The sequence below is a fragment of the Apium graveolens genome, chromosome 7 (assembly GCF_009905375.1).
Source record: "Apium graveolens cultivar Ventura chromosome 7, ASM990537v1, whole genome shotgun sequence".
NCBI lineage: Eukaryota > Viridiplantae > Streptophyta > Magnoliopsida > Apiales > Apiaceae > Apium > Apium graveolens.
Window position 1 is genome coordinate 258625585 of NC_133653.1, and position 25387 is coordinate 258650971.

The 25387-nt window shown below is 33.7% G+C and overlaps 3 protein-coding genes and 1 long non-coding RNA gene across 13 annotated transcripts; 2 read left to right on the forward strand and 2 right to left on the reverse strand.

Annotated features, from left to right (window-relative positions):
• The first annotated feature begins 1302 nt into the window (after positions 1 to 1302).
• Positions 1303 to 6672, forward strand: LOC141670608 (uncharacterized). 2 transcript variants are annotated; one of them, XR_012554653.1, is made up of 5 exons: positions 1303 to 1376; positions 2543 to 2729; positions 3562 to 5376; positions 6006 to 6083; positions 6536 to 6672. It is a non-coding gene; the product is annotated as an uncharacterized LOC141670608 (long non-coding RNA). The 2 variants fall into 2 exon arrangements; XR_012554654.1 differs by having other exon boundaries at positions 3562 to 5371.
• LOC141670607 (uncharacterized) lies at positions 5669 to 7203 on the reverse strand. The gene is made up of 2 exons (XM_074476541.1): positions 6512 to 7203; positions 5669 to 6051 (listed from the first exon to the last, which is right to left on the reverse strand). The coding sequence occupies exons 1-2, from the start codon at positions 7201 to 7203 to the stop codon at positions 5967 to 5969; spliced, it is 777 nt and encodes a 258-aa protein (XP_074332642.1). The 3' UTR covers positions 5669 to 5966.
• A 1290-nt stretch (positions 7204 to 8493) lies between these two features.
• Positions 8494 to 19742, reverse strand: LOC141671271 (pentatricopeptide repeat-containing protein At2g13600-like). 9 transcript variants are annotated; one of them, XM_074477451.1, is made up of 9 exons: positions 17719 to 19742; positions 17216 to 17297; positions 16284 to 16379; positions 14049 to 14374; positions 12585 to 12910; positions 11027 to 11494; positions 10679 to 10774; positions 10265 to 10337; positions 8494 to 8764 (listed from the first exon to the last, which is right to left on the reverse strand). In XM_074477451.1, exon 1 carries the CDS (start codon positions 19507 to 19509, stop codon positions 17818 to 17820), a length of 1692 nt encoding a protein of 563 aa, XP_074333552.1. In that variant the 5' UTR covers positions 19510 to 19742; the 3' UTR covers positions 8494 to 8764; positions 10265 to 10337; positions 10679 to 10774; positions 11027 to 11494; positions 12585 to 12910; positions 14049 to 14374; positions 16284 to 16379; positions 17216 to 17297; positions 17719 to 17817. The 9 variants fall into 9 exon arrangements, with proteins under 9 accessions (XP_074333552.1, XP_074333555.1, XP_074333554.1 ...); XM_074477454.1 differs by lacking the exon at positions 11027 to 11494 and having other exon boundaries at positions 16284 to 16368; XM_074477453.1 differs by lacking the exon at positions 11027 to 11494 and having other exon boundaries at positions 14122 to 14374.
• On the forward strand, positions 19678 to 25244 carry LOC141671272 (histone deacetylase 14, chloroplastic). Its single transcript, XM_074477458.1, has 9 exons — positions 19678 to 19794; positions 20371 to 20618; positions 21169 to 21243; positions 21494 to 21595; positions 22609 to 22680; positions 23147 to 23203; positions 23514 to 23765; positions 24478 to 24659; positions 24781 to 25244. Exons 1-9 carry the CDS (start codon positions 19758 to 19760, stop codon positions 25079 to 25081), a joined length of 1326 nt encoding a protein of 441 aa, XP_074333559.1. The 5' UTR covers positions 19678 to 19757; the 3' UTR covers positions 25082 to 25244.
• Positions 25245 to 25387: the final 143 nt, after the last annotated feature.

Sequence of the window (25387 nt, forward strand, 5' to 3'; positions counted from 1 at the left end):
AGGGGTAACACCTACCTATCCTATGTTGGTTTCTACCGTGACTTTCTATCTCCGTGTCAAAGTGTCATTTCGCAAAGTCAATTTATTCATGTGGGGGACTGTTGGACTATTTTGAATAAAAATTCACTTTGTTTTTATTGGGTTGATTTTGTAACTTATAAAAATGAATTTGTAACTCCTTAATAATGACACAATATTAATTATTCAGTATTTTAGCTCATTATGTCATAAGTTACAATTTGATTTTATTTATAAGTTACATAATCTTATTCTTGTTGAGGGGGGGACTTGATCTTCTTGGTTTTAATAAAGATAAAATATCTCTCAATCATTTTTATATATCTATCATATTACTCTTAGAGCTCGAGTTTCTATGTTTGTGAGATAGAAAGTATAACGACTCGTGTATTTTTGAATTATTTAAATATGTGATTATTATGGAAATTATTAAATCAAATATGTGTATTGGTTTTGACCGTCATGTGTTGTTTGATTATTATCTGTGTGTGATTTATGATGTATCGGGTTGTCCGCGTGATTAAATAAGGAATTGTATAGAATTATGTTCAATTTCAAAAGTGGATTTAGTGCAAATTTAATTGCATAAATATTGGGAATGTCTTTAAAATTATTTTTATGGTTCTATAATTACAATAATTATTTTTGGGATTTTATAAAATTTAGAAATCAATATTTCATCAATTATTTAGTCCTGTATGATTTTCTGATTGCGTTTATTTGAAAAAAAATCTGTATTTAATTCCCGAATTCTTCAAAAATCATGAAAGTCACATTTATTTAAGTTTGGAATATTTTGAGAATTTTAAAATTATTTTAGAAATTTTCGGGATTAATTTCACCCGCGCGTTGTTTCGTTTAATTGTTAAAAAGCGGGTATAAAGTGTACTTCGAAAATTATTCTAAAATTCTGAAAATTACGTTTTTATAAACTTCGGGATATTTCTAACATCTTAAGACTATTTTCGTGATTTTCTGAATTTGTTTTAAGTACATCTCGGTTTGTTAATTATGAAATGCGGATACGAGTGGTATTTCAAAAATGCTTTAAAAATTATAAAAATTTTATTTTATTAACTTCGGGATTTTTAGAAATTTTTAAGACTATTTTAATAATTTTCGGATTTTATTTTACGAGTAACTTGGTTCGATAAGTCGAGAGAAAAACGAACCAGGATTTAAAAAGAAGCCATGCATACACGTGTAGCTCATTCAGGTTGCTAAGCTACTGCTTTTGAGACGTGGCAACAGCTAAGAGTAATACAAAATAAAGAAAATAATAAACAAACACACACAGAACCCCCGTGTTCCTTTTCCTTTCCTATCCAATTTGCTGCCGGTTCTTTTCTTTTCTTCCGGTAAGTGTTGGATTATTCTTTCTTTCTTGGCTGGGTTTTTGTTGATTCACTAGTATATCTCGGGTTCTAGATTGCTGATTGCGTATATGTACATACATATGTATGCATAAGTTGCAGTCCCTTTTTCTTTTGTTGGTTACTGCCTCTCGGAAACTCCGAGTGGTGTGGTGGCCTGATCGCGGCGCGTAGGCGCATAACTTCTGCGTTGGTGGTTTTGTTACCTGTGTGCGATTCCTGTTTTGCTTCACTGTATGCTGCTTGGTCTCCGCCCTTCTCGGTTTTCCGACGAAGTGGTGGCGCGTGGCTGCTATCTTGCCGCGATCTGTTATCTGATTTATTTTGCCGGCTGTATTGTCATGGTGTTGCTGTGTTTGACTTGATTATCGCGGGATTAAAATTTCATTATTTTACAGATATAATTGACAGATTTTCGTGAAATAGACTATTCGATATTTGCAAAAATAAATATTATTAATCGATAAAATTTGTGTTGGAAATTCAAAATTTCCGGGTACCCGCGTATCTTATCGCCGTCGGCGATGAGCCTCAGTGAGCCGGCGGTGGACTGTGATGTTTATTCTGAGTCCTAAAATTTTAAATTCTTAATTTAATTCGTAACGTTGTTTTCAAAAAGGATAAACATTTATTGGGTATGTAGAGATTGTGATTGGGATTTATGAAATTTGACGGAGATTGTTGTTAAGTAGTTTGGATTATAAACGGTGGTTATTGAATTAACTGTCTGATTGATTGGTTGTTGTGATGTCGAATTATTTCGACGGGTAGTCCGATAAACAAAGAAGACGCTGTCTGATTTCCGGGAAATCGAACTACGGAAATACGGAAGTGTATCCGAGGATTATCAGGACGACGAGCGAGTATAAGTAAATACCTATACGTATGTTTTATACAGAACCGGATTGTAAGTTGTGTTGTATGTTTTGTCCAAAACACAGTAACCCTAATTTCGTAAAATGACGAGTATACGTATTTTCTAAAAAAAACGAACACGGGATCGATTTCGAGAATGTGAACCCTAATTGTTGTCTGTGTTATTCTAATATGAATAATTACGAGTCGGGTTTGAATACCGTTGGGTAAGAATTAGTATTGAGGATATGTCAAGCATACCTAGACGTCTAACGTAGGGTATTTCGACCCTGTAGGTTATAGTCGGGGACCTGAAAGTGGACGATGGACTAAAGATAACCTAGTGGTCAGTCGACGAGTTCAGTAGAGTTTCAACAGAAAGACCTGAGTGTCGAAGTTGAATCCAATGGGATCTAGTAGTTGGACGTTAAAGCCTGAGCGACAGAGTCGGCTCAGAATTGATCAGTAATAGTTGTAAATCCTGTAAGGCAAGTATTTCTGAACTTTTCTTCAAGATATATATTACCAATGTTTTTGAACTGTTTTATAACATGTCGTTATTATTCAAAATAACTCATGTTTTATATTGCAAGAGCTTTAAACCATTTAACCTTGAACCCTGATTTTCTTGATCTTGAGCCATAAGCCTTATTCTTTGTAATCCGTCCTTTGTTGATCCTCAGACACCAAACCATACAAATATAATACTACTCCCCAAAGGTATAACTACCAAACACCAAACACTGGAAGAGAATGGTTTGAAAACACAAAAACTTTTATACTCCAATCATTCTTTATAACATCAAAGAACCATATCTGGAAAAATCATTGCTGGTCTAATACCTGACCCTTGTACAAACTGAAAACCGTTTCTTATACATACCCTGATATACCCTTGAGATATCCATGAGTTTCCTTACGTTTTTATGCAAATGTTTAACCATCATTGATTATGATCTTGTTTTATTGAATCATATTGTTATCATATTGAACTGCTTTAGGATTGGATAGTTTTTATATATGTGGACCAGATTCGTGGTCAGACCATACCAATGGTCAAGTTAGGCCAATGTGTGCCTTGGATCCAGTAATTAAAGCAGTACTGTGTGCTTGCTCGGGGTTAGTGCGTGACTGATCAGCAGCCTAACCTTGGTTTTTAAATCTTAAAATGAATATCCAATTCTAATGATTAGTTAAAAAGAAACTTGATTCCTTTGAATCATCTCATTTGATCATTGTTTAACCTCAGTTATCGTTATCATGACTTGCTGAGCTAGTTAGCTCACTCTTGCGAATCTTTTTATATATGTTACAGTTGAAAATGATATGATGATAGTGAAGTTCCTCAGTCCAAAGTGCGGGCTAAGGTTCCAGTTGAGTTGGATCAAGCTAGCAGAAGCTTCATGCGGTAGAGAGATAGTCAAATTGTAAGAATACTTTTATTATCAGTTGTAAGTTAAATTAAAGGGAAATTTGGTACGTTGTAATAAAAGTTAAGGTTTTGGCTTGTTTTCATACTTTGACCTGTTGCGATCCGTGGTTTTGTGAAGCAGGGTCATTATAAATAATATTTCTTTTACAGGGTTATATATTGTGTATGTGTTGTGGACCCCAAACTTTTGACCCGGGTTTGGAGGGCGCCACAGAAAGTTGTGTTCATTCAGTTCATAGAAGGTGGATCTTTTTGTGCTTAAGGTCGCCTTTGTTCATTGTATCCCGGGAGAGAAGCCACAACATCTTCAAGCACCACGAGGAAGGGGCTTATCTGTTTTAAGGAGAGCGTGGTTTTCACGTGACTCGAACATTTTCGGTAATTTCATTCTTGTAATCTCTATTTCAGATATATTCATAGCTAATACTCCCCACACTATGTGATCTGTAAGATTATTAAAGAAGCAGGGTTTTGGAAAAAACCTCCGTACTATGGGCAAGATATTTTTGCACCCAAGGGGATGCACGTATTATGAACATAATTTCGGAATATCGAGAGAGGAAGTCCGCAAATTGGGACAAGAATGGTTGGATGGACGAATTATATCAAGAATTTGGAATGGATATTTCTGATGACCAAAATTAAACTGCTATAACTGACGGTACAAGTGATGGAGTTGGAGTTTCCTAGGAATTAGCCGTATCTGTGTAATAACGCAGGTTATTCACGAGATTTCGATACAAGAGATATCGGTTGCAATTTGGGAAAGGAATGATGAATCCGACAAAGGTTTGGATGGGCTAGTATTCACAATAACATAGTTATAGATGATGATAGTACCGGTGTTTATGACGGTCAAGAATTAGTGATGATTGAAGCATCATATGTTCCTCAAATTCAAGCAATAAATGTGGACAATCAGGGTGATGACTTCTGGGAAGAGTTAGATGTGGTTTTGGATTCTTTTTCTCCTGACTTGATGGACTTGATGAATTCAACTAGCAGTCGTATAGCATAATCTAAAGCCAGCCTGGGAAGAGGATGAGGTGTGGTGAGGAAGACTGTGAGGAATGTCCAAATGGGAAGAAGCAACGTTGCCTCTGAAAGTCATTGCTATGCTAGCGGTACTTTGGAAAGTTATGTTCTTTTTACATAGTTGAGGAACAAGATGACAATATAAACATTGTTAATGTTCAAGGATATTAAATATATAAAGAGTTAGGTGTTTGGTTGTGATTTTAAATTAATGGAGTTTGTAGATGATGATAGCTGTGTTGCAAGTGGAAGGATGTAAGTCTAAGTTGAAGAAACCATGGATGCAGAGGATTTGGATCAGCATTATTCATTAAATATCGTGTAGTAGAAGTCAAGTTACATTGGTTGGTTGGGGGGTGGGGGGAGGGGGAACTCCGCCTATGTCATATTTTATACAGTGCCATTGCCGGTCCCAAGCCCGGATAATGGAGGAGGGATAGTTTACTGGTAATTTATGTAGTTTGTACTAGTTTATAGGCATATTTTTTGAACTAGTAGGGGCTGATCCTGTTGTTTGACTAACAAACTCAACTTGGGACGTGTTAGATGTGTGATTTTGGATATTTCTTGTCCTGAGTTGGTTATCTTATGGGATGATGAGACGGAGCAGCGAGCAGTCTTGAATCCTATTTGAAGGCCAGCCCCAGAAGAGGACGAGGTATGGTGAGTTATTAAGCCTTATGTAATATTCATGTTGAACAAGCCACTCACTCTTTCAAACAAACTACTGAGATGCTCAATCAAGAACCTTATTTATTGACTTTTCTTTATTTGACTTGTTGCTCTTAAAAAGTTTCACAACTTGAGGAATTATCAATGATGGCAATTCGAAGTTCGGATGGCTTGACCTCTTACACTTGTTAGAAGGCAGGAGATGCAGTAATGAAAATCACAACATTGTGATTTTCATAACTGCATCTGATTAGTTGTAGAATAGTATTCTGAAAGACAGGTTGATATACAGAAAATACCAAGTAATAGAGTTGTGTTTCTCATCCTTCTCCGGTATGTTACAGTGTGCTGACTGCATTACTAATAACTCTTGGCGCTTGTTGAAAATCATCAACATAATATTCTTTATGATTACTAATGGAAACATTTGTCATATATTCACTAATTTGGAAAAAATCTCTATAATCAATGATCAAAAGAGGAACGTGAGACATGATTTAGAAGAAACCGGGTAGCACTATATAACATACACATTACAAAATTCGGAAGAGTTTGAATAATTACATATTTACTGTTTATACTCAGAATAAGCATCCTCTGCGTCCTCTTGATTTGTCTAGGCTGTCAGATGTCAAGCAAACTGGCGTGTAATTGCCATCAACACTCCTGCTTGACAGATAACCAGGCCGATTAGTCAGGTAAGCAGTTGTATATGCATAAGTAATGTAAATTTCATTTCTTTTAGTAGCATTATAAGTCGACATCTACTGTATGCACTTTTTTCATTTGTCTCTGTAAAGAGTTTTCCGTTCCTTTCGTTTTGAAGGCCTTCTCTGAGAGTATCAAAATGAATTTAGTCTACTAATGAAATAGATATATCAACTGTTGTGTATGAAGATGCTACAGTATATATTGTCGCTAGAACTGAAATTTTTATGCAATAAATAGAAGAGAATTCCTTCTTATGAATGGAGATTTCGATGCAAGAAATAGTAAAATTATCATCATATTTTGATTTTACCTAAAGTTTATCTGAAACCATCTGCATTTCATTGAATTTAAGTGATTCAAATAATGCTCATGATCATCCGTTAAGTTTTTTGAACAGAGTCTAATGACATTATACCTGCTTCTGCCGATACTATTGCAGCCATTGCTTCCACTGCGGCCGCTACTGCTGCTACCACTAGAGTTACTTCTGTTTTTCCTTGAAACAAGACAGCTTATACTCCACCGTTCCTTATCCACCGGTTTCACATATCTAGCAAATGAAGGCATATTAGAAACCTTTGAGTGGTTTTCTAACGTTGTTTTCTTCTTACAACTTAGGCAAGATGGGATAAACATCTTTAACAGGAAAACCTCATCATTCATGCTTTGACTCCTCGAATGCTTCTTTAAACCATTTTTGTTGTTATTTTGTTCAGCTTTCTTCTTGTTGTCTTGTTTTACCTCCTTTCTTTTTTTTCCATCATCTACTATATCCTGTAGGGAAAGTTCATAAGAAGATTCGGGCATGCCCTTAACCATTTCCATTAGCTCCTTTCTACCATCTTGAATCGCCTGCAAGCGTGATGTTGGGGAAGGAGAACTATAATTGTGATTGTCTGGCAGCAAATTTGAATTCGCGTTGCTATTGCAAGCCCAGAGAGGAGGTGAATAAGCACTATAGTCCCCTTTCTCTGTTTGAAACTCTATTGGAGAGCTTTGTAAATCAGCATCACCCTCACATTTCCTGGTTTCTTTGCTGCTAACCTGGCACACTTGACCGGACGGTGAAAGGTTGAATCTATTAGTTCCCTGTTGAAGATCAATCATGGTTTCAGAAATAGTAAAGATTTTTCTAAAAAAAGTTGAAGTAGGTTGAGGGTGCTACTACTGATGTTTTATATACTGAGTAGGAGCATTGATGAAGAATGTAGTTTTTTCCTGCATTGCTGTTATTCAAAGATGAGTAATATGAAGGTTTGAAAATCTGAAGTCAGTGCCTTTATTAGATTGTGGGACAAGATGGCATGTGTAAATTATGCTCAAGGAAAAATAAAAATACCAACTCCTGTATCTTTCTACACTTTTTTGAAACTAAGTAGGCCTTGCTCTAACCACCAATGATTATTTCATTTCTACTTTATAATGATTTCTACATTATGTATGACATAACATATGGATCATCCATTTTTCCTTTCCAGAGCTTTTGTAGGCTATTAACAAGTTGGTTTTGTGATACTTCTGAAACACTAATTAACTATTCTCCATTCATTCTGTGATACTATTTGTTTGACCTTTTCACTTTTGCCCCAAGTGTTTGCTCCAGTTTACATGCATAAAACATGTAACTAAGTTTTGCCAAAAAGTCTTCTAAAATTATATAAAATAACAACAATTTATTTATTTTTAGTAATTTTGTCAATGACAAATATTATTCGTTACTTGATAATAGTATGAACAAAAACTTAATAGTTAATACAATTCCTCAAAGATAATTTGGACGGCCAAATAATTTGAACTTTATGTACATTTTGTTAATACTTTGCATGGTAGTGGAACATGATTACTTCATATTTTTGTGAGTGTTAATTATTTTTAATATGTTTTTTGAGTGTTAATTATTTTTAATAAAGTTGAGATGTTAGAGACTTTTTCATAAATTAATTAATTAATGTTTTTTTAATAATTAGACTTACATATCTTACAAATGCCTATTTATTTTAACAAATTCGGGTGAGCAGAAACCAAATCCTGAACTTTATGTGGACCATAATAATTTTTTTTAATAATAGTTGGTTTTTGTAAAATCTAAGAACGGAGGTATATTGTTGATTTGCTAAACCAATCATTGTTATCACTTAACATGAAATGATTATCTTCCCAAATCAAATAAAGTTCAACACATAGATTAGAAATGAACAATAAAGGTGAAACAATATGATTAAAAAGTATAGTTACAATACATGGTTATTTATTTAAATCTTCCCACGAAAACCAAAAACTAGTTTTAACAGTTCAATGATAAAAACTAGATTTAACTAGTTTCCTAAGAAGACTCCTACATTCACCTCTTCCCCTTGACAAATCGATTTTATTCTGTCAACATGAAAAACACAATAATCTCTTAAAGAGCCTACAAGTGTGGGCCAAGCATACTGTTTACTTTACTGGAAATGATCATTTACAATTTTTAAACATTCACATATGCACATGCTTCGGCAGAGCAAGGCATCCGCTAAGCAATGACACATTAATCATCTGAACTAAAAAACATACAAGGAGCTGTACTTTCATCACATCTGCCCGAAGTCATCATATCTCATAGATGAAATCTGAGAACTTGATATCCAGTTGTATCTGGAAGATGAGCTTCACAGTTGGCACACATGACCTACACAAACAAAAGGTCTATATAGTAGGTTGAACCACTGTTATGTTCACAATAAATATTAGGCAACTAAAATGAAAGAATAGAGGTCTCAAGGAAAATTACTTCATCCAAGCCTTTTAAACATGTTAAAGCTTTTTGGCTGACTTTTTTCATGACATTTAAACATGTTACAGCTTTTTCGCTGACCTTTTTGAAATCTTTAAAATGTTTAAAACTTCTGAAACCTTAATAGAGAAGGTCAGAAGTCAGAACAGGCTGCATCTGACTAGTGCATCAACGAGTGGTCCAAGAGTTGCAACTGACTTGAGGTTACCACACAAACAAATGTAAAAAGCTAAAGATAAACATCCGGATCAACACTCACACAGGACACATTGACTTGATATGCTATGCCCTATTGCAGCAATTTTAGACGCAATGAGGTAAATCTCGTCTACCACCTGTCTAGAACTCGAAAGTATCTAAAATGTAGATATGGTTGGTAGGATTTAGGTAAAACTTAAATAAGCTATGAGATTTCCACTGTCCTCTACCAAAATCCAGTACTCCACTATAGTTGGCAGCTTCTTTCTTCCCCACTATTTAGTTTGTTACTTGTGTCTATTGATGATGTTAAATATTTGACATAAAAGGAAAATGTCGAAACCATGTTTGCCTGTCATGTCCAAAAACGGATGCTTCTCCCATTCAAAAGTGATCATGTAAATGATATTTCAATACTTCATCCATTTCATAGACGGTTTCCACTTTAACTATTCAAAGTCAGTCAATAGCACACTGATCTTTATTTACTATGACGGGTTTCCATGTACAGAGTCATCTTAAATATCACATAAAAACTGATTGCATCAATATGTAGTTCAGCCATAGAAAGACGTGCCCTTAAAAAATTGGATGATAATAATATGTCAACATACCTATACTATTTTTAAAATATTTGTTAAGCAGATCAAATACGTAACAAGCTTCATTAGATAACCACAATATTAGCAATAACATCTGTTAGAAGATATAAGGTTTATTTCTTATTTGTGTAAGGATAAAATTAAAATTTCAAAATTTCAAAATTTGTAGACTTACGTATCGATGACACAAAAACTGATGTTATCCACAAATAAATAAGGCAAACCTGTTATTTACCTACTTCATATATGTATTTAAAGATTTTATTTAAAAAGTCACGGGTATTATATGAATTCTTATATCACCGTAAACTTATAGATAGATTATCTCCATATGCAAAGTCATAGTCAATCCTACAAATAAGTCTAATTATTTTTCGAGATATAAATGGAATATTTGCATTAATTGTGCACACAGAAAATAAGATATCATTTGTATTTTCCGCAAAGATAGACTTAATGGGTTCCGTTATACATTTATTTATTTATTTATATGATATTTCATTAGCTATAAATAGGCCATGAAACTTATGAGAAACAATATAAAAACATTTCACAATAAATTAAAGCATTAAACACATATAGAATTCTAGCTCACCATTCAATAACCATCGAAAATGGCACAACCAAAACCCCAAGAATACTTCCTTGAATGATGGAAAGGAGCTTAACTGAAAGAATGCAAAATAAAACATGAGTTCGTTAAAAAAATTATTCCATTCGAAACTTGAATAATTTTTAATGATATTTGTTGAAGAGGGGCTTAACTCGACCCTAATGAAATAACTTGGGATTTGATAGATTTATACAAGTTTGAAGGTGCTAGATAAAAAGTTAAATCAGTCCAAAATATATTATTAAAGCAGTTCTATAGTTGAATGGTAGAACCAATTGATTTCACAGCAATCTTGAAGTTAGAATGTTATCTCACTTTCAAAAGTCAAATGAGACTCTTGGTGTGAACAAATAAAGTATGCAACTATGAAGACATAAAATAGAGTAGTGCCTTTACCTACAACGAACGGTCATTGTTACAATCGTTCAATATCAAACCACAAGTGGAAAGCTAAGTGTAGATATCATAATATGTCGAATGCCTGAAATTCAACTGAGCAAAGGGATTAATTTAATTTTATAATAATAATTATAAGTGATGAAATACAAACTATCAGTAAAGAATAGAGCATATATAGTTACAGCTTTCATACGACAAGGAGTGCACATTCAATACAAGTGACTAATGGGCATGTTAACATAGATAGGCAGTTAGTTGTGAAGCTTAAGTTGCAACAAAATTCAACAGTAGATTCATCCAGATCACAAGTGGTAAACAAAATTCAACTATATTCAGATGCCAAACCTTTAAAATTTGTTTGCAGATTGATTGAACAACCCAAAGAACAAGCCTCAATAATAAAAATATTGAACTGATGTGAAACTTTCCATATTTGGCTCAGCACCACAAGAATGATTCTTCGTGTCAGGTGGAAGAAAAAGAGCATGAACCAAGAATCAGAAAATGAGATAGTGGGAAAAAGGAAAAGTGAGCAGCAGGAATGAAAGAAAAATACGGGAGATGAGGTGGAATTGATATAGCTAATGGAAAGAAAATCAACAAATTTGGAGGATAAAACCTTGATTATTATAATTTAAGATAATAGAAAGACCACATTGGAGTGGTTAAATTATAGAGAATCGGTATATTGAGTGACACCTGACAATTCAAGCTAACAGGTGACTAGGGTTAAAGTTTTAATTAGCCCAACAAAGAGTTTGGTGCAGCGGTTGAGCTCTTGTCCCCCCTTGCAGGAGCTTATGAGTTAGACTTCTGCCATATGCATGTGTAATTAATTAGCTAAAAGAAAAAATTGTGCCCTTAGAAATTTGGATGATAATATTAAACTACAACACTAATACTATTTTAGAATATTTTTTAAATTCACACTGATTTTATAAATTTCAACATGAAACATATGTTAGATAATGGAAACTTTAATGCATATTAGTGTGTGGATGAAGATAAATATTTGTGAATTCCAAACTTTGCAAACTTACATATCCCTAACACAAAAATTAATATTATCCATAATTGAATAAGGCAAACCTATTTCGCACACTATATCAATACTAGTTTATAATCCGTGCGATGCACAGATTGCTTTTAACACTCGAATAATTTTTAATAATATATTTTAGCTTAAAATTATTAATATATTGATATATTTTTTCAATAGTTGAAAAATAAATTAAAGAACATAATAAGTTATAATAATATATGTTTTATGATAATTTGAGTCTTGACTGAAAATAAATAATATAATATATAATATGTTGTTCACGGGACTCGAACCTTAAACATGTAGAAATTGTTAAAAATAAAGAATATAAAAGTTTAAATATAATACGCTGTTGACATGATTTGAATCCTAAACGTATGAGAGCAGTTTAAATATTAATATAATATTATTTTAACATTACATTCAACGGTTCCCATCTATCTGTCTTTAGAACTAACGGTTGTTATTTATTGTATCAAATAACTGTACCGAACAACCGACCAACTACCAAATAAAGGGCGTTATGCCTACAATAGTATAGTATAGATATCATTTCATATATGTTTTTATAGGTATTATTTAAAAAGTCGCATGTATTTATTACATAGAAGACTTTAACGTAAACTTAGAGATAGATTTCCGCATCTGTACAATCATAGTCAATCCTACAGATAAGCCTAATTATTATTCGAGATATACGTTAAATATTTTTATCTGCCGTAAAGTTAGACTTTTTGCATTCAGCATTCCATTTATTCATTTAGCTTATATTTCATCACTATAAATAGGGCATGACACTTATGAGAAACACCATCGAAAACATTTCACAATATATTAAACACATATATAAATTTAGATCACCTTCCAATAACTATTTGAAATGGCACAACCCAAGCCTAAGAACTCTTTCTTGGATGATGGAAATGAGCCTTACACTGAAGATGGCTGGACCTTTGAAGAAGTCAAGAAGTTTGAAACTATCTTGTATGATTTTAATGAACCTCCACCCCCTGAATTCTTCCAACAAGTTGCTCATGAGATGCCTTGGAAAACCATGGAATCCATTAAATTTCATTATGAGCTTTTGAAGAAGGATTTGAGCATAATCAGGGATCCGGACTTTGACCCGGATTTTGAAGGGTTATATGGTGAAGGTGAAGATGATGAGCAGTCTGTTGATTCACAATCTGGGAATGACAAAAGAGACGGGAATAGCAGCGAGTGAGAAAAAGAAAAAAAATAGAAGCAAGTTTATTTTACTTGGTTTGAGAATAATAAAATTTCCATTTACTTTCATAGTTTAAAATGTAATGTTTTTTTAATCGAATTGAATTAATAAATCCCTTTTATCACATGTATGTTAGATTATTATGTGCGCACAATGGTTTATAAACATGGGGAAATTATGTAAATTTAATTACTTTTACAGTAACGACAACTATACGAAAGTTTGAAAAGTCACTTCAATGCAACAAAATAAATTCTGTTGAATTTACGTATCCCTAACACAAAAATTAATATTATCCATACTATTTTGCACACTATATCAATACTAGTCTATAACCCGTGCGATGCACGGATTGCTTTTAACACTCGAATAATTTTTAATAATATATTTTAGCTTAAAATTATTAATATATTAATATATATTTTCAATAGTTGAAATATAAATTAAAGAACATAATAAGTTATAATAATATATGTTTTATGATAATTTGAGTCTTGACTGAAAATAAATAATATAATATATAATATGTTGTTCACAGGTTTCGAACCTTGAACATGTGAAAATTGTTAAAAATAAAGAATATAAAAGTTTAAATATAACACGCTCTTGACAGGATTTGAATCTTAAACCTATGAGAGCAGTTTAAATATTAATATAATATTATTTATTATTACATTCAACGGTTCGCATCTATCTGTCTTTAGAACTGACGGTTGTTATTTATTGTACCGAACAACCGACCAACTACCAAATAGAGGGTGTTATGCCTATAATAGTATAGATATCATTTCATATATGTTTTTATAGGTATTATTTAAAAAGTCGAATGTATTTATTACATAGAAGACTTAAACGTAAACTTAGAGATAGATTTTCGCATCTGTACAATCATAGTCAATCCTACAGATAAGCCTAATTATTATTCGAGATATATGTTAAATATTTTTATCTGCCGTAAAGTTAGACTTTTTGCATTCAGCATTCCATTTATTCATTTAGCTTATATTTCATCAACTATAAATAGGGCATGACACTTATGAGAAACACCATCGAAAACATTTCACAATATATTAAACACCTATATAAATTTAGATCACCTTTCAATAACTATTTGAAATGGCACAACCCAAGCCTACAAACTTTTCCTTGGATGATGGAAATGAGCCTTACACTGAAGATGGTTGGACCTTTGAAGAAGTCAAGAAGTTTGAAACTATCTTGTATGATTTTAATGAACCTCCACCCCCTGAATTCTTCCAACAAGTTGCTCATGAGATGCCTTGGAAAACCATGGAATCCATTAAATTTCATTACGAGCTTTTGAAGAAGGATTTGAGCATAATCAGGGATCCGGACTTTGACCCGGATTTTGAAGGGTTATATGGTGAAGGTGAATATGATGAGCGGTCTGTTGATTCACAATCTGGGAATGACAAAAGAGACGGGAATAACAGCGAGTGAGAAAAAGAAAAAAATAAAAAAGTTTGAGAATAATAAAATTTCCATTTACTTTCATGGTTTAAAATGTAATGTTTTTTTAATCGAATTGAATTTATAAATCCTTTTTATTACATGTATGTTAGATTAATATGTACGCACAATGGTTTATAAACATGGGGAAATTATGTAAATTTAATTACTTTTACAGTAACGACAACTATACGAAAGTTTAAAAAGTCACTTCATTGCAACAAAATAAAGTACCAAACACAGCAACTAATCTAATGTATTTATTACATACTAATTCATCTATTTCAATTTTATTCCAACAAAAGTTAAAATAAATTAACTATGATTTTAACTATTACTGTACTATTGGTACTTCATAATTTAACATTTTTGAATAAAAAACATAAATATATGTTAATTTTCAGATATTTATATTATCATATACATAAAATATGTAACAAAATGTAAAAGCAAAACATGTATAAGTGTAAATGTAATTTTTATTAAATTAACTTCAAAACTTTCAAAATATATACATAGAATTTTGCTCTAACGAGAAGCGAAGGAACTGACGGCTTGTTTAGCTGAATTAGTGATTTAGTGAAAATATCACATGCCTATAAGTATTCTATATTTCCCCGTAATCATCAAATTCAAACCACAATCACCAAAATATGGACCAACACCACCGCTTACATAATTACCAAATGGATCCATAAGTCACCAATTTTAAATGCAAATGACCAAAGGTTTCGAATGCAAATCATCAATTTTTTATATTCAAACCAACTCTAATATAAATATGCATTATGTATATATATACACACACACGCGCGCGACAAATTTGTATATGCAACGGAATGGAGATAAGACCTAGGTTGAGGCTGAAGATAATTGTGGCGTAGCGCATGGCAGCTATTGCGATGACAAGCATGATGTATGGATGGTGGCCGTACATTAATTATAGATGTATAATAATTTGACCAGGTGGTTTGTATTAAAATAGAAAAAAAAGTTTTGATCTCATTTCTCTGAGTTCAATAGGAGATTTGATATGAGTATTTGCCTCAAAATACATATATGTTATAGGCTTGTACTTTGCTCAACTTTATTTGTTTTTTAATTTCGTTTAATAATGATATTAAATATTTGACATAGAAGGCAAATTCTGAAATATGTTTCCATGTCATGTACAAAAAAGAAATCGGCCATTCAAAGGGGATCATGTTTTCATGGATGGGTTTCCATTTTAAAAATTCAACGTCAATCAATAGTACCCTGATCGTAAAATTAGATAGATTCATGAAATTATATGAAAATTATATTTGTAGTAGCACTTAAGTGAATATAGGATATATACTCTCAAGGTTGATACTCCGTTCTTATTTGTTCTTATTTTACAATCAAGCTTGATTTGAACCTCAGTCTACTTCTAACTTATCTGAATTGTTTCGATCGAACCTTACTCCTACACATGACAAAACACATAGTTATTTTTACTGTGGAAATGACCAGCCATCTTTAATAACTATCCAATATATACAAAATAAAATTACATAAGGTCGTTAAAAATATTATTGCATTCGAACCTTTACTAACTTTTAATCACAATTAGAATCAAATGAGATAACTTGGGGTTTGATAGTTTCAAACCAGACTTGAAAAAGCTGGATAAAAGGGCATCAATATTAAAATTTAAAAAGTTAAATCAGTCCAAAATATATTATTATAGTAATTCGATAATCAAACAGTAAAACCAATCGATTTCACATCAATCTTGAAGTTCAGAATGTCATCTCATTTTCAAAAGTCAAATGAGACTCTTGTTGTCAACAAATAAACTATATGCAACTGTGAAGACATGAAATAGAGTAGTGTCTTACCTACATAGAACGATAATTGCTTAAATCTGTCAATATCAAACCCCAAGTCGAAAGCTAAGAGTGGATGTCATAATCGGTCAAATGCCTGAAATGTAACTGAGCAAAGGGATTAATTAAATTTCATAATAATAATTAGAAGTGATGAAATACAAACTATTAGAAAAGAATAGAACATATACTTTTACAGCTTCCAAATGGCAAGGAGTGCAAGTGACAAATGGACATGTTAACATAGATAGGCAGCTAGGTGTGAAGCTTAAGTTGCAACAAAATTCAGCAGTACATTGATCCAGATCACAAGTGGTAAAAACAATTCAACCTTTTTCATATGCCAAACCTTTAAAATTTGTTTGCAGATTGAACAACCCAAAGAATAAGCCACAATAACAAAAATACTTTAACCGATGTCAAACTATTCATATTTGGCTCAACAATGTAGATAAACATAATAGTGCTCATATTCTAGTTCTACATAGAGTGATACAGGCCTGTTTTCTCCCAATTTTAAAATTGTTCAACAATACAAAATTTTCCTGATCTTATTTTTCATATTCATATTATAGCTTCACATGTAATTTAAACAAAATATAAACATAGGACCCGCAAGAAATTAACTAAAGATATTTTTTCTAACTAACTAAATGGCCAAGTCGTAAACACACATAAGCAATGTATTAAAACAAAAATAGTAATTACATGAAAGATTTTTCTTTATCAGTTAATGGTTATATAATTCAGACAAGAGATATTAAAGGAGAGGACAAAAGCCCAATTTTCATTTCTAAGCATTTAGAAAACCATTCTATCTTATGGACACTTGCCAAATCAAACACCACAACTGGTCCAACCGAGTACTAATAGAAAAACCGGAAAAAATTAAAAAATAAGAAAACCATGAATCCAAAGTAGAAATTATAAATCAAAGAGAAAACCTGATAATCTGTAACAGTATAACTGTAGATTGTTCTGGTGCTACTTCGAATGTAGCTGGGAAGGGATACGATAAGGGTAAATCTGCCAAAGAATTAATAGAAGATAAGACAAGGAAATGAAATTTGTGGCATGGATACATAACACATGTTTCTGTAACATATAATCCAACCTAAGATATTTTCAAGGCTTCAACCAGGTTAATTAGATACCAAGAATATGTTTAGAGTTCATGAATGCAAGAAAGAAGATAAGAAGGCAATTGGTGTGATATGTAAAGCAATAAAGCAGTACACTGCAGTTAAGATTGTACCTTTTTGTTAAAAACAGGGTGTTATATTATGTATCCTAGACATTCTACCGGTATATCGTCAGACTAATCTTAAACGGAAGAGCTTTCTCCATGTAGAAATTTATTTCTCCATCTCACTCTTTGTCTTCCTCTATTCGTTTAGTTTGCTAAGTTCCAACTAATTACATCTTAATGTTTTCTTTAGATAGTTACCTCTATCGCATTGACCGGAATGACTGTCCTCGGCACTTTGTCAAGAACAATTTTGAGTAGACCGTGGTTGCACCGTGGTCGGGAAGATGGACATCTGTCTTATTCAATCAAACTTAAATCCACGTAAATTGGATACACAAAGTCTGTCATATGGTTTACCAGTATATCAAGCATTTTATATATTTGTTCAATTTGATTGTGGCATTTGTCTTTAGCAACAAACTCATGTCTTATATTTCTTATGTCGATCCAACTTAAAGCAGCATTTTTCCATAAGCCCCTCTGAGTCATGAGCTCCCTCACCTGATTAGCATCATCCCATTTACCAGCTGCAGCATATATGTTAGATAGCATTACATATCTACCAGAATTCATCGGTTCCAGCTCAAACAAAGCTTTTGCCGCCTTCTCCGCAAGACCCAAGTTCCCATGTACCTGACAAGCAGCCAATAGTGCACCCCATATTCCAACATGATCAGATCCCTTAGATGCTGTCAAAATCAACTGCAATGCTTCTTTCAGTCTATTTTTCCGACCAAGTACATCAATCAAGGCTGCACAGTGATCCGACCTTGGTATTACACCAAAGTCTCTTTCCATTGAGCAGAATATTGTGAGTGCTTCACCTAGTAGACCCCCATGACTACAAGCTGATAAAACCCCAAGAAAAGTGACATGGTTTGGCATCACCTTTGCTTTTAGCATTCTCTTGAAAACAGAAACTGATTCGTGTCCATGCCCGTTTTGAGCAAATCCTGTTATTATTGCATTCCAAGTTATAATATCTTTACCTTTGCTGCTTTCAAATAATCTAATTGCTGATGCCATATCTCCGCACTTACAATACATGTCAATCAAAGAATTTGATAAAAACAGATTATTTATATTACTTGAATTATTACGTCTAGTAATGTACCCATGGACTTGTTTCCCTCTGTCAATGAGTGTTAAATCAGCACAAGCATTTAGAACACTAACATACGTGTAAGCACTAGGAATGATGCCCTCTTCCATCATTTTCTCAAAAAGACCTAAAGCCTCACTACCTTGCCCGTTTTGTGCAAAACCAGCAATAAGAGCAGTCCAGGAAACTGTATTCTTAACAGGCATTTGATCAAAAACCAAACACGCATCATCTAGTCTAGACGCACGAGCATAACCAACAACCATCGAAGTCCAAGACACAATATCCTTCTCACCTATTCCACTAAAAACCAGATACGCATCATCCGGATCATCACATTTCCCATAAGCATCAACCAACGCATTACAAACCACGACACCGAACTCCAAACCAATCACAATCCCGGCTCCATGAACAAGTTTCAACAACTTCAACTCCCCTAAACAAGCACAAGTATGTGCTACATTAACTAACGAAAACTCATCCATAAACCCAAGCCCACACTCACTCTGCATCCTCCTAAACACATCTATCGATTTTGCGTAAAACCCACGTTGCGTTAAACCAGACATCAACAAATTATAACTAACAACATTTCGTCCAGGCATTTGATCAAACAGGTAATAAGCTTTGTCGAAACACCCAATTCTCGAAAACCCGGAAATGATTGTGTTCCACGAGTGTGTGTTCTTTGTTGAGAGTTCATCGAAGGCCTTTAGAGCAGAATGTAATGAATTACATTTACAATAAATATCAATGAGACGGTTAATGTAGAAAATGTCAGATGTTAGAGATGTTTTGATGAGGTGGGAGTGGAGTTGTTGTCCTAAGTTAAGGTTTTGGGTTTTAATGCAGTGTGTGAAGAGAGTAGTGTAGTAATGATGCATTTCATTACATCAAGTGTTCAAGCCTACAATGTTTAACGACCTTTGTGAAATCACAAATCCTACTAAAAGTAAAGTTTGATACTCATTTTTATTTATTTTTATATTTTTTTGTGTTGGTTAAAGACTAGAGTTTTTTTTGTTTTTTATTTAGAGTTTTTTAATTTTTTGATGTGTTTCCACTCTACAAACTACAAGGATTGGCTGATGCCCAGAGGGAAACCACCCAGTGGAGTACTGCAAAACTATATATGGAGCTTCTGTCATTTTCTTGCCTATCTTTTACCAGTAAATCTCTCTCTCTCTCTCTCTCTCTCTCTCTCTCTCTCTCTCTCTCTCTCTCCCTCCCCCCTCCCTCTCTCTCTCTCTCTCTCTCTCTCCCTCTCCCTCTCTCTCTCTCTCTCCCTCCCTCTCTCCCTCTCTCTCTCTCTCTCCCTCCCTCTCTCCCTCTCTCTCTCTCTCCCTCTCTCTCTCTTCCGCTCTATCTCTCTCTCTCTCTCTGGTGTTATATTGCGCTCAACTTTGTTTTACTTAATATCTTGGATTCATTTAATTCTGGGTTTTCTCATACTATAGTTATGGCTTTTTCTTGTTTAAATTGAGCTATTATTTTTTTTCCCCTGTTTATTATTAATGATGGTGGTGAGGTGAAACCTTGATAGAATTGCTATCAATGTATTTATCTAACTTATATATTCTGAAGTATGCTATTGTTTTGCAAAATCTACAGTCCCTCTCCCCCTATGTTTATATGTAGTCATATGTATGCTTAGTAATTAGTATCAACTATGTATTGTTGTTAAAATCTATTGTCAAGCAAGGCACATTTGGAGACTTGCATAACACATTGCTTCAATTTGTTAGGTAGTTTGTTATTTCAGGCACAGCCTCGTGTATGCAGATGGAAGAAATACCATCTGTTTTGTTTGAATGTGGGCATCGGATGTTTGCTGAAGCAACGTAGTTCATCAAAGAATTGTATATTGAAACGCAATTTAGTTTCCATTTCTTGTTCATATGGAGAGGATGTACAACCATTTGTTCCTTCTAGCACACAAGTTTTTGATGGTAAAATTATTTACTGTGTTGCTCCTGCCATGGGCCATAACAAGGTAAATTCAGTTAATGCTAATCTCATATATAGGTAATATATCTTATAATTGCTTGGGAATTGGTGATTATCTACCTTAATTATTTCTTACCCTTAAATCTTCTGGATAAGTAATTTAGGGCCGGTTACATTGTACCTCCATTATCCCACAAAAATAGGAAATATATGTTAGTGAAACTCTATTGTTGAATTTTTATCTAAGCTTTGTAGTTTGTACTAATATTTAACTACAGTGTTCTACTTTTGACTTTGACGGGGATCAAACTCATAAAAGGGGAATTAAAGGAATTTTGACGAACAATGGCATGTCGCGAATGTAGCATATATGTCCACAAATAGCCTAAATAGCATTCTATTCAAATGAACGCAACCCAGGGTGTTTACATTCAGTTGAATGAAAAGAGCATATGGCTTATGGAGTGTTAGCAGTATCTTAATAAATTTCTTTCTATATATCTGAATTCTTTTTCAGGCTTTGACTTGAGATAATTCTTTTTAAGAATAAAATATGTTAAGAAGATGTTTCAAGTTTTCAATGTTTGTGCTTACAGGATTCGCATCCAGAATGCCATCTTAGAGTTCCTTCAATTGTGAGTGCTCTTGACAACATGAAGCTCACTCCAAAGGTAAAGAAACACATCATTATTCGCTCTCTGTAAGTACAATACGGGGCAGTCTGATAATGAAACCTGCTTACCTAATGACCAAGTTTGCTCACGCTTCTCGTTGAACAATTTAGCATTATCTTCTTGTTTTTATTTTGTTGTAGAGGGAAAATTACACACAAGTTAAATGTTTCTGTGCAGGTTCCTAAATCAGATACAGCCTACTTCGAATTCTTCTGGACTAATTATCATTTGATTTTACATTCCTCAGTTTCGTGGCTCAGAGATTTTTGAACTGCAGAACTTCAGACCTGCAACAGTAGATGATATTGCAAGTGTCCATGCCAAAGCTTATGTTTCTGGCCTTGAGAAGGTAACATCCGGTTGTCATTGCAGTTTTCTATCGCCGCGTTATTGAATTTCTTTATTATGTTCGGGAAACACTTTCTGGAAAATATGATATTATTTACCTAATTATTATCATAAGATCTGTTATATCTGTTGTACTGCTTTACTATAAAGTCTTTCTTTCTAGAAGTGCATTTTATTTTAATTGATTTGTGAAGTGGAATATGTGGAAGAGGATTGTTTGCACTTTGCAGATATGCAGTTGCAAAATTTACCAAATAACTTCACATATTTCTTTCTGTAATTCTTTAACTACACCACTGATTTCCAGTTCAGCTCGAATTTCTTACTAGTCTTTTTTACGTATGTATATTTGCTGGTTTGCCATTTTGTTGTTTTTTGAGAATATTTTACTTGGAGAGAGGGGTGGTGGATGTGATAGTTGAGATTTGAGAGAGAAACTGTAGTATGGTCAACTTTCCTGCTGGCACCCTCAAATTAATGTATGGGAGTAACGATAAATAAAGAGAAGGAAGGAGAAAGAAGAAAAGAAAAAATCTACTTTATGGTATCTGAATAGTGAACCCTAAACTACAATCATAATTGCCATACATAGAGAAAGAAAAAAAGTAAGAAAGACTTTGATTTTGAATTCGGAGACGTCTTATTGACTTTTGAACTAAAAATTGATCGCATATATTAGATTGAACGGATTACATATGTACTGAACTACAGGATTTTGATGAGGTTGGAATGTTGGATTGGCTTTGGACATATTTGTGTTGGGAAAGTTTTTCTATTGTAGGATCTGTCCTCTCCTGAAAAAAGAGGACAATATGTATGTGTTAAGACCAATTCGATCAGTAAAATATGTCATGCTACTCCAAACGAATGTATGATCTTGTTGTTAACACATTACTCCAAAAGCATAAATCTGCAGAAATATATGAAGTCCAAAACATTATCTGGTAACATGTAAATGTTAAAAGTCCTTATTGTTCTATTGCAAATTGAATCTTTCTCTTTATCTTTTCTTAGGCTATGGATCGGGCCTCAGAACAGGGTCTCATTTTCATTGAGGGCTCTGGACCAACTTATGCAACACCCACGGTAAGAGATTCACCTTTTTTAATTATGCCATCTTCTTTAAAACTTCTTACTTCAGTTTAATGATTGTCTGACCAGGCATATGCTCACATATATGGCATATTGATAATATGCATGTGTGGTTGCAGTTAAGAATAAATGAGGATTCTTTACTCAACATAAAATACAATTGATAATGGATAATATAAAAACTAGTCCGTTTAAGGTTCTGCTATTAACAAAAGGTTCCGGAGGCCTCAAATTCTTTTTTGATAAAACTGCTAGAGTGTAAGCGTCCGGTTGCAACATGACAGGTCCATACGGACCGGTACAAAAATCTGTACTAAATAGATGTGTATTAGTCAAAATTCTCACTCAACTTGACTAACCAATTTTTCCCAGCTATAGCTGCTTTTGATTTTCTTTACACCCAATTTTATGTTTTTGCTTCAGTGTGCAACCCATTCAAGCCCTTCTGTTGTTGGTGCAGACATATCAGGATTCTCTAGTTGCAGCCGGTGCTGGCATTTCATTGGTTGATTCAGTGGTAATGTCTCAATCTAGAATATTTGTCTATTGATAATTGTTGACTTTTTCCCCATGCCTGCACGAAAGTCTTATTCTAGTTTATATTTTGCGAAGTTTTAAAAAAAATTGCTAAGTGAAAGTCTTGTTCTAGTTAATTAATATAATTTATGTTGTACAATTTGTAGGATAACCTTTTGAAAATTTTACTGAATATAATGCTGTGAAAATCTTTGATAACAAAAGGATGGTTCTGCTTGTGTTTTTTTGGTAATTGTTCTGCTTGTGTTTAAATACACTGCTAGTGATGTAATATGTTCACGACATCATAGGTGGCTGCGTCAAGAACTGGAAAGGATCCTCCCGCTGGTTTTGCTCTAATACGACCTCCAGGACATCATGCTGTTCCAAAAGGACCCATGGGTTTTTGTGTTTTCGGAAATATTGCTGTTGCAGCTCGCTATGCTCAGCGAATTCATGGATTGAAGCGAGTTTTCATCATAGATTTCGATGTTCACCATGGCAATGGAACCAATGACGCCTTTTATGATGACCCAGATGTTTTCTTTCTTTCAACTCACCAAGTAAGAGTTCAATTGTTCACATTATAATTGTTTCTTACAACTTCAAGAGTGAAATAATGATGAAATGTTCTGGTGGCTCTAAGTAATTGTTTTCTTCCCACTCAGGAGTGAGTATAAATTCCTAGAGTACAAAACACAATACGTTTTGACTACATTCTACTTGCAATTTTGTTCATCTTCCATGTCCGGATATGTAGGATTTTCAAAATGTGAGTTAAGGAGGATCTCTAGGATCCTTGTTGCTACAGTTAGTATTGTAGGTGTGATGTTGGTGACTAGAAGGTCATGGTGCATTTTGGCTTAGATCATCTCAGACTCATTCCTTTTGTCTATGACTGTTTTGATGTGTTCTTTAGTTAAATTGGAAGATTTTAGAATATCTATCATCCCTTCAAAGTGTATCCTTGTTCTAGGTTTGTGCTCAAAAAGCAGTTTTTTTGCATAATCATAGGGTCAACTGCATATGTCATTATAGGTTTTATTTTATAAACATTTATTTTTGTAGATATGGTTGTAAGTTTCAGAAATTGTTAAAGTGATGCATTATGTATTTAAATTTAGTAGGTTATCTTTTAAGCTGCAAAAAATTAGTAACATCTCTAGAGCATCTGGTGAGAGAAGTCTCTTCGCTGTTAACTAAACAGTAGCAGCTTAGCCGCTTGCTCTGTACAGATGTATAAATAAATTGTCGCTGGCCTCTTAATTGATGTAGGATGGGAGCTATCCTGGAACTGGTAAAATTGATCAAGTGGGTGAACTGAGTGGTGAAGGAGCAACACTTAATCTACCATTACCAGGAGGATCAGGTGATATCGCCATGCGAACTGTGTTTGACGAAGTGATAGTACCATGTGCACAGAGATTTAAGCCAGATATTATACTTGTTTCAGCAGGGTGATTCACTATTCAATCAATTTATTTTCCAATTGCTCACAGATTTAAGTTATGATGCAATGCATTTATCCGTCTCATGCTATAACGCTAGTTTGCTAATTTTTCTTCGGTCCTTTCTCAGATATGATGGCCATGTTTTGGATCCGTTAGCAAGTTTGCAATTTACAACAGCTACATACTACATGCTGGCTTCAAATATCAAGCAACTAGCAAAAGATCTTTGTGAAGGTCGCTGCATATTCTTCTTGGAAGGAGGATACAACCTTGATTCTCTTTCGAATTCTGTTGCAGACTCATTCCGCGCATTTCTTGATGAACCGAGCTTGGCGTCAGAACTGGATAACCCTGCCATCTTGTATGAAGAACCATCAAGCAAGGTAAAACAAGCAATCCAGAGAATTAAGCACATACATTCCCTGTGATGTTAAAAAGAGGACTGTATAAAAAAGTGCAGAACAGTATATTTGTACAATGTGCAATATTTTACAAATTGTAGTGTAGTACCATCAAACTTATATGATTGTATAGCCAATACTCTAAGGAGTTGCGACTTGCGACTGAAAATGAAAATGTGGGTATGGGTATCGTGCGGTGTTGGACCGTTAGGTGACAGTTTCACCTATAAAAATTTGTAGTTTGTGTTTGTAATCTAAAATTACGGCCTAATGAAACCATTATTTTGTACAAACGGCAAGTTTATGAAAATAAATTAATCTCTAAAGATAAAT

Bases quoted from the DNA above. Each gene is read 5' to 3' on its own strand.
- LOC141670607 (XM_074476541.1), bottom strand. From the start codon at position 7,203: ATGATTGATCTTCAACAGGGAACTAATAGATTCAACCTTTCACCGTCC. The intron at 6,052-6,511 runs GTATAATGTCAT...TCTGTCAAGCAG, and splicing joins AATAGTATCGGCAGAAGCAG to GAGTGTTGATGGCAATTACA.
- LOC141671271 (XM_074477456.1), bottom strand. From the start codon at position 19,509: ATGCATCATTACTACACTACTCTCTTCACACACTGCATTAAAACCCAA.
- LOC141671272 (XM_074477458.1), top strand. From the start codon at position 19,758: ATGGAGCTTCTGTCATTTTCTTGCCTATCTTTTACCA. The intron at 19,795-20,370 runs GTAAATCTCTCT...TCAATTTGTTAG, and splicing joins TTCTTGCCTATCTTTTACCA to GTAGTTTGTTATTTCAGGCA. The intron at 21,596-22,608 runs GTAACATCCGGT...ATCTTTTCTTAG, and splicing joins ATGTTTCTGGCCTTGAGAAG to GCTATGGATCGGGCCTCAGA.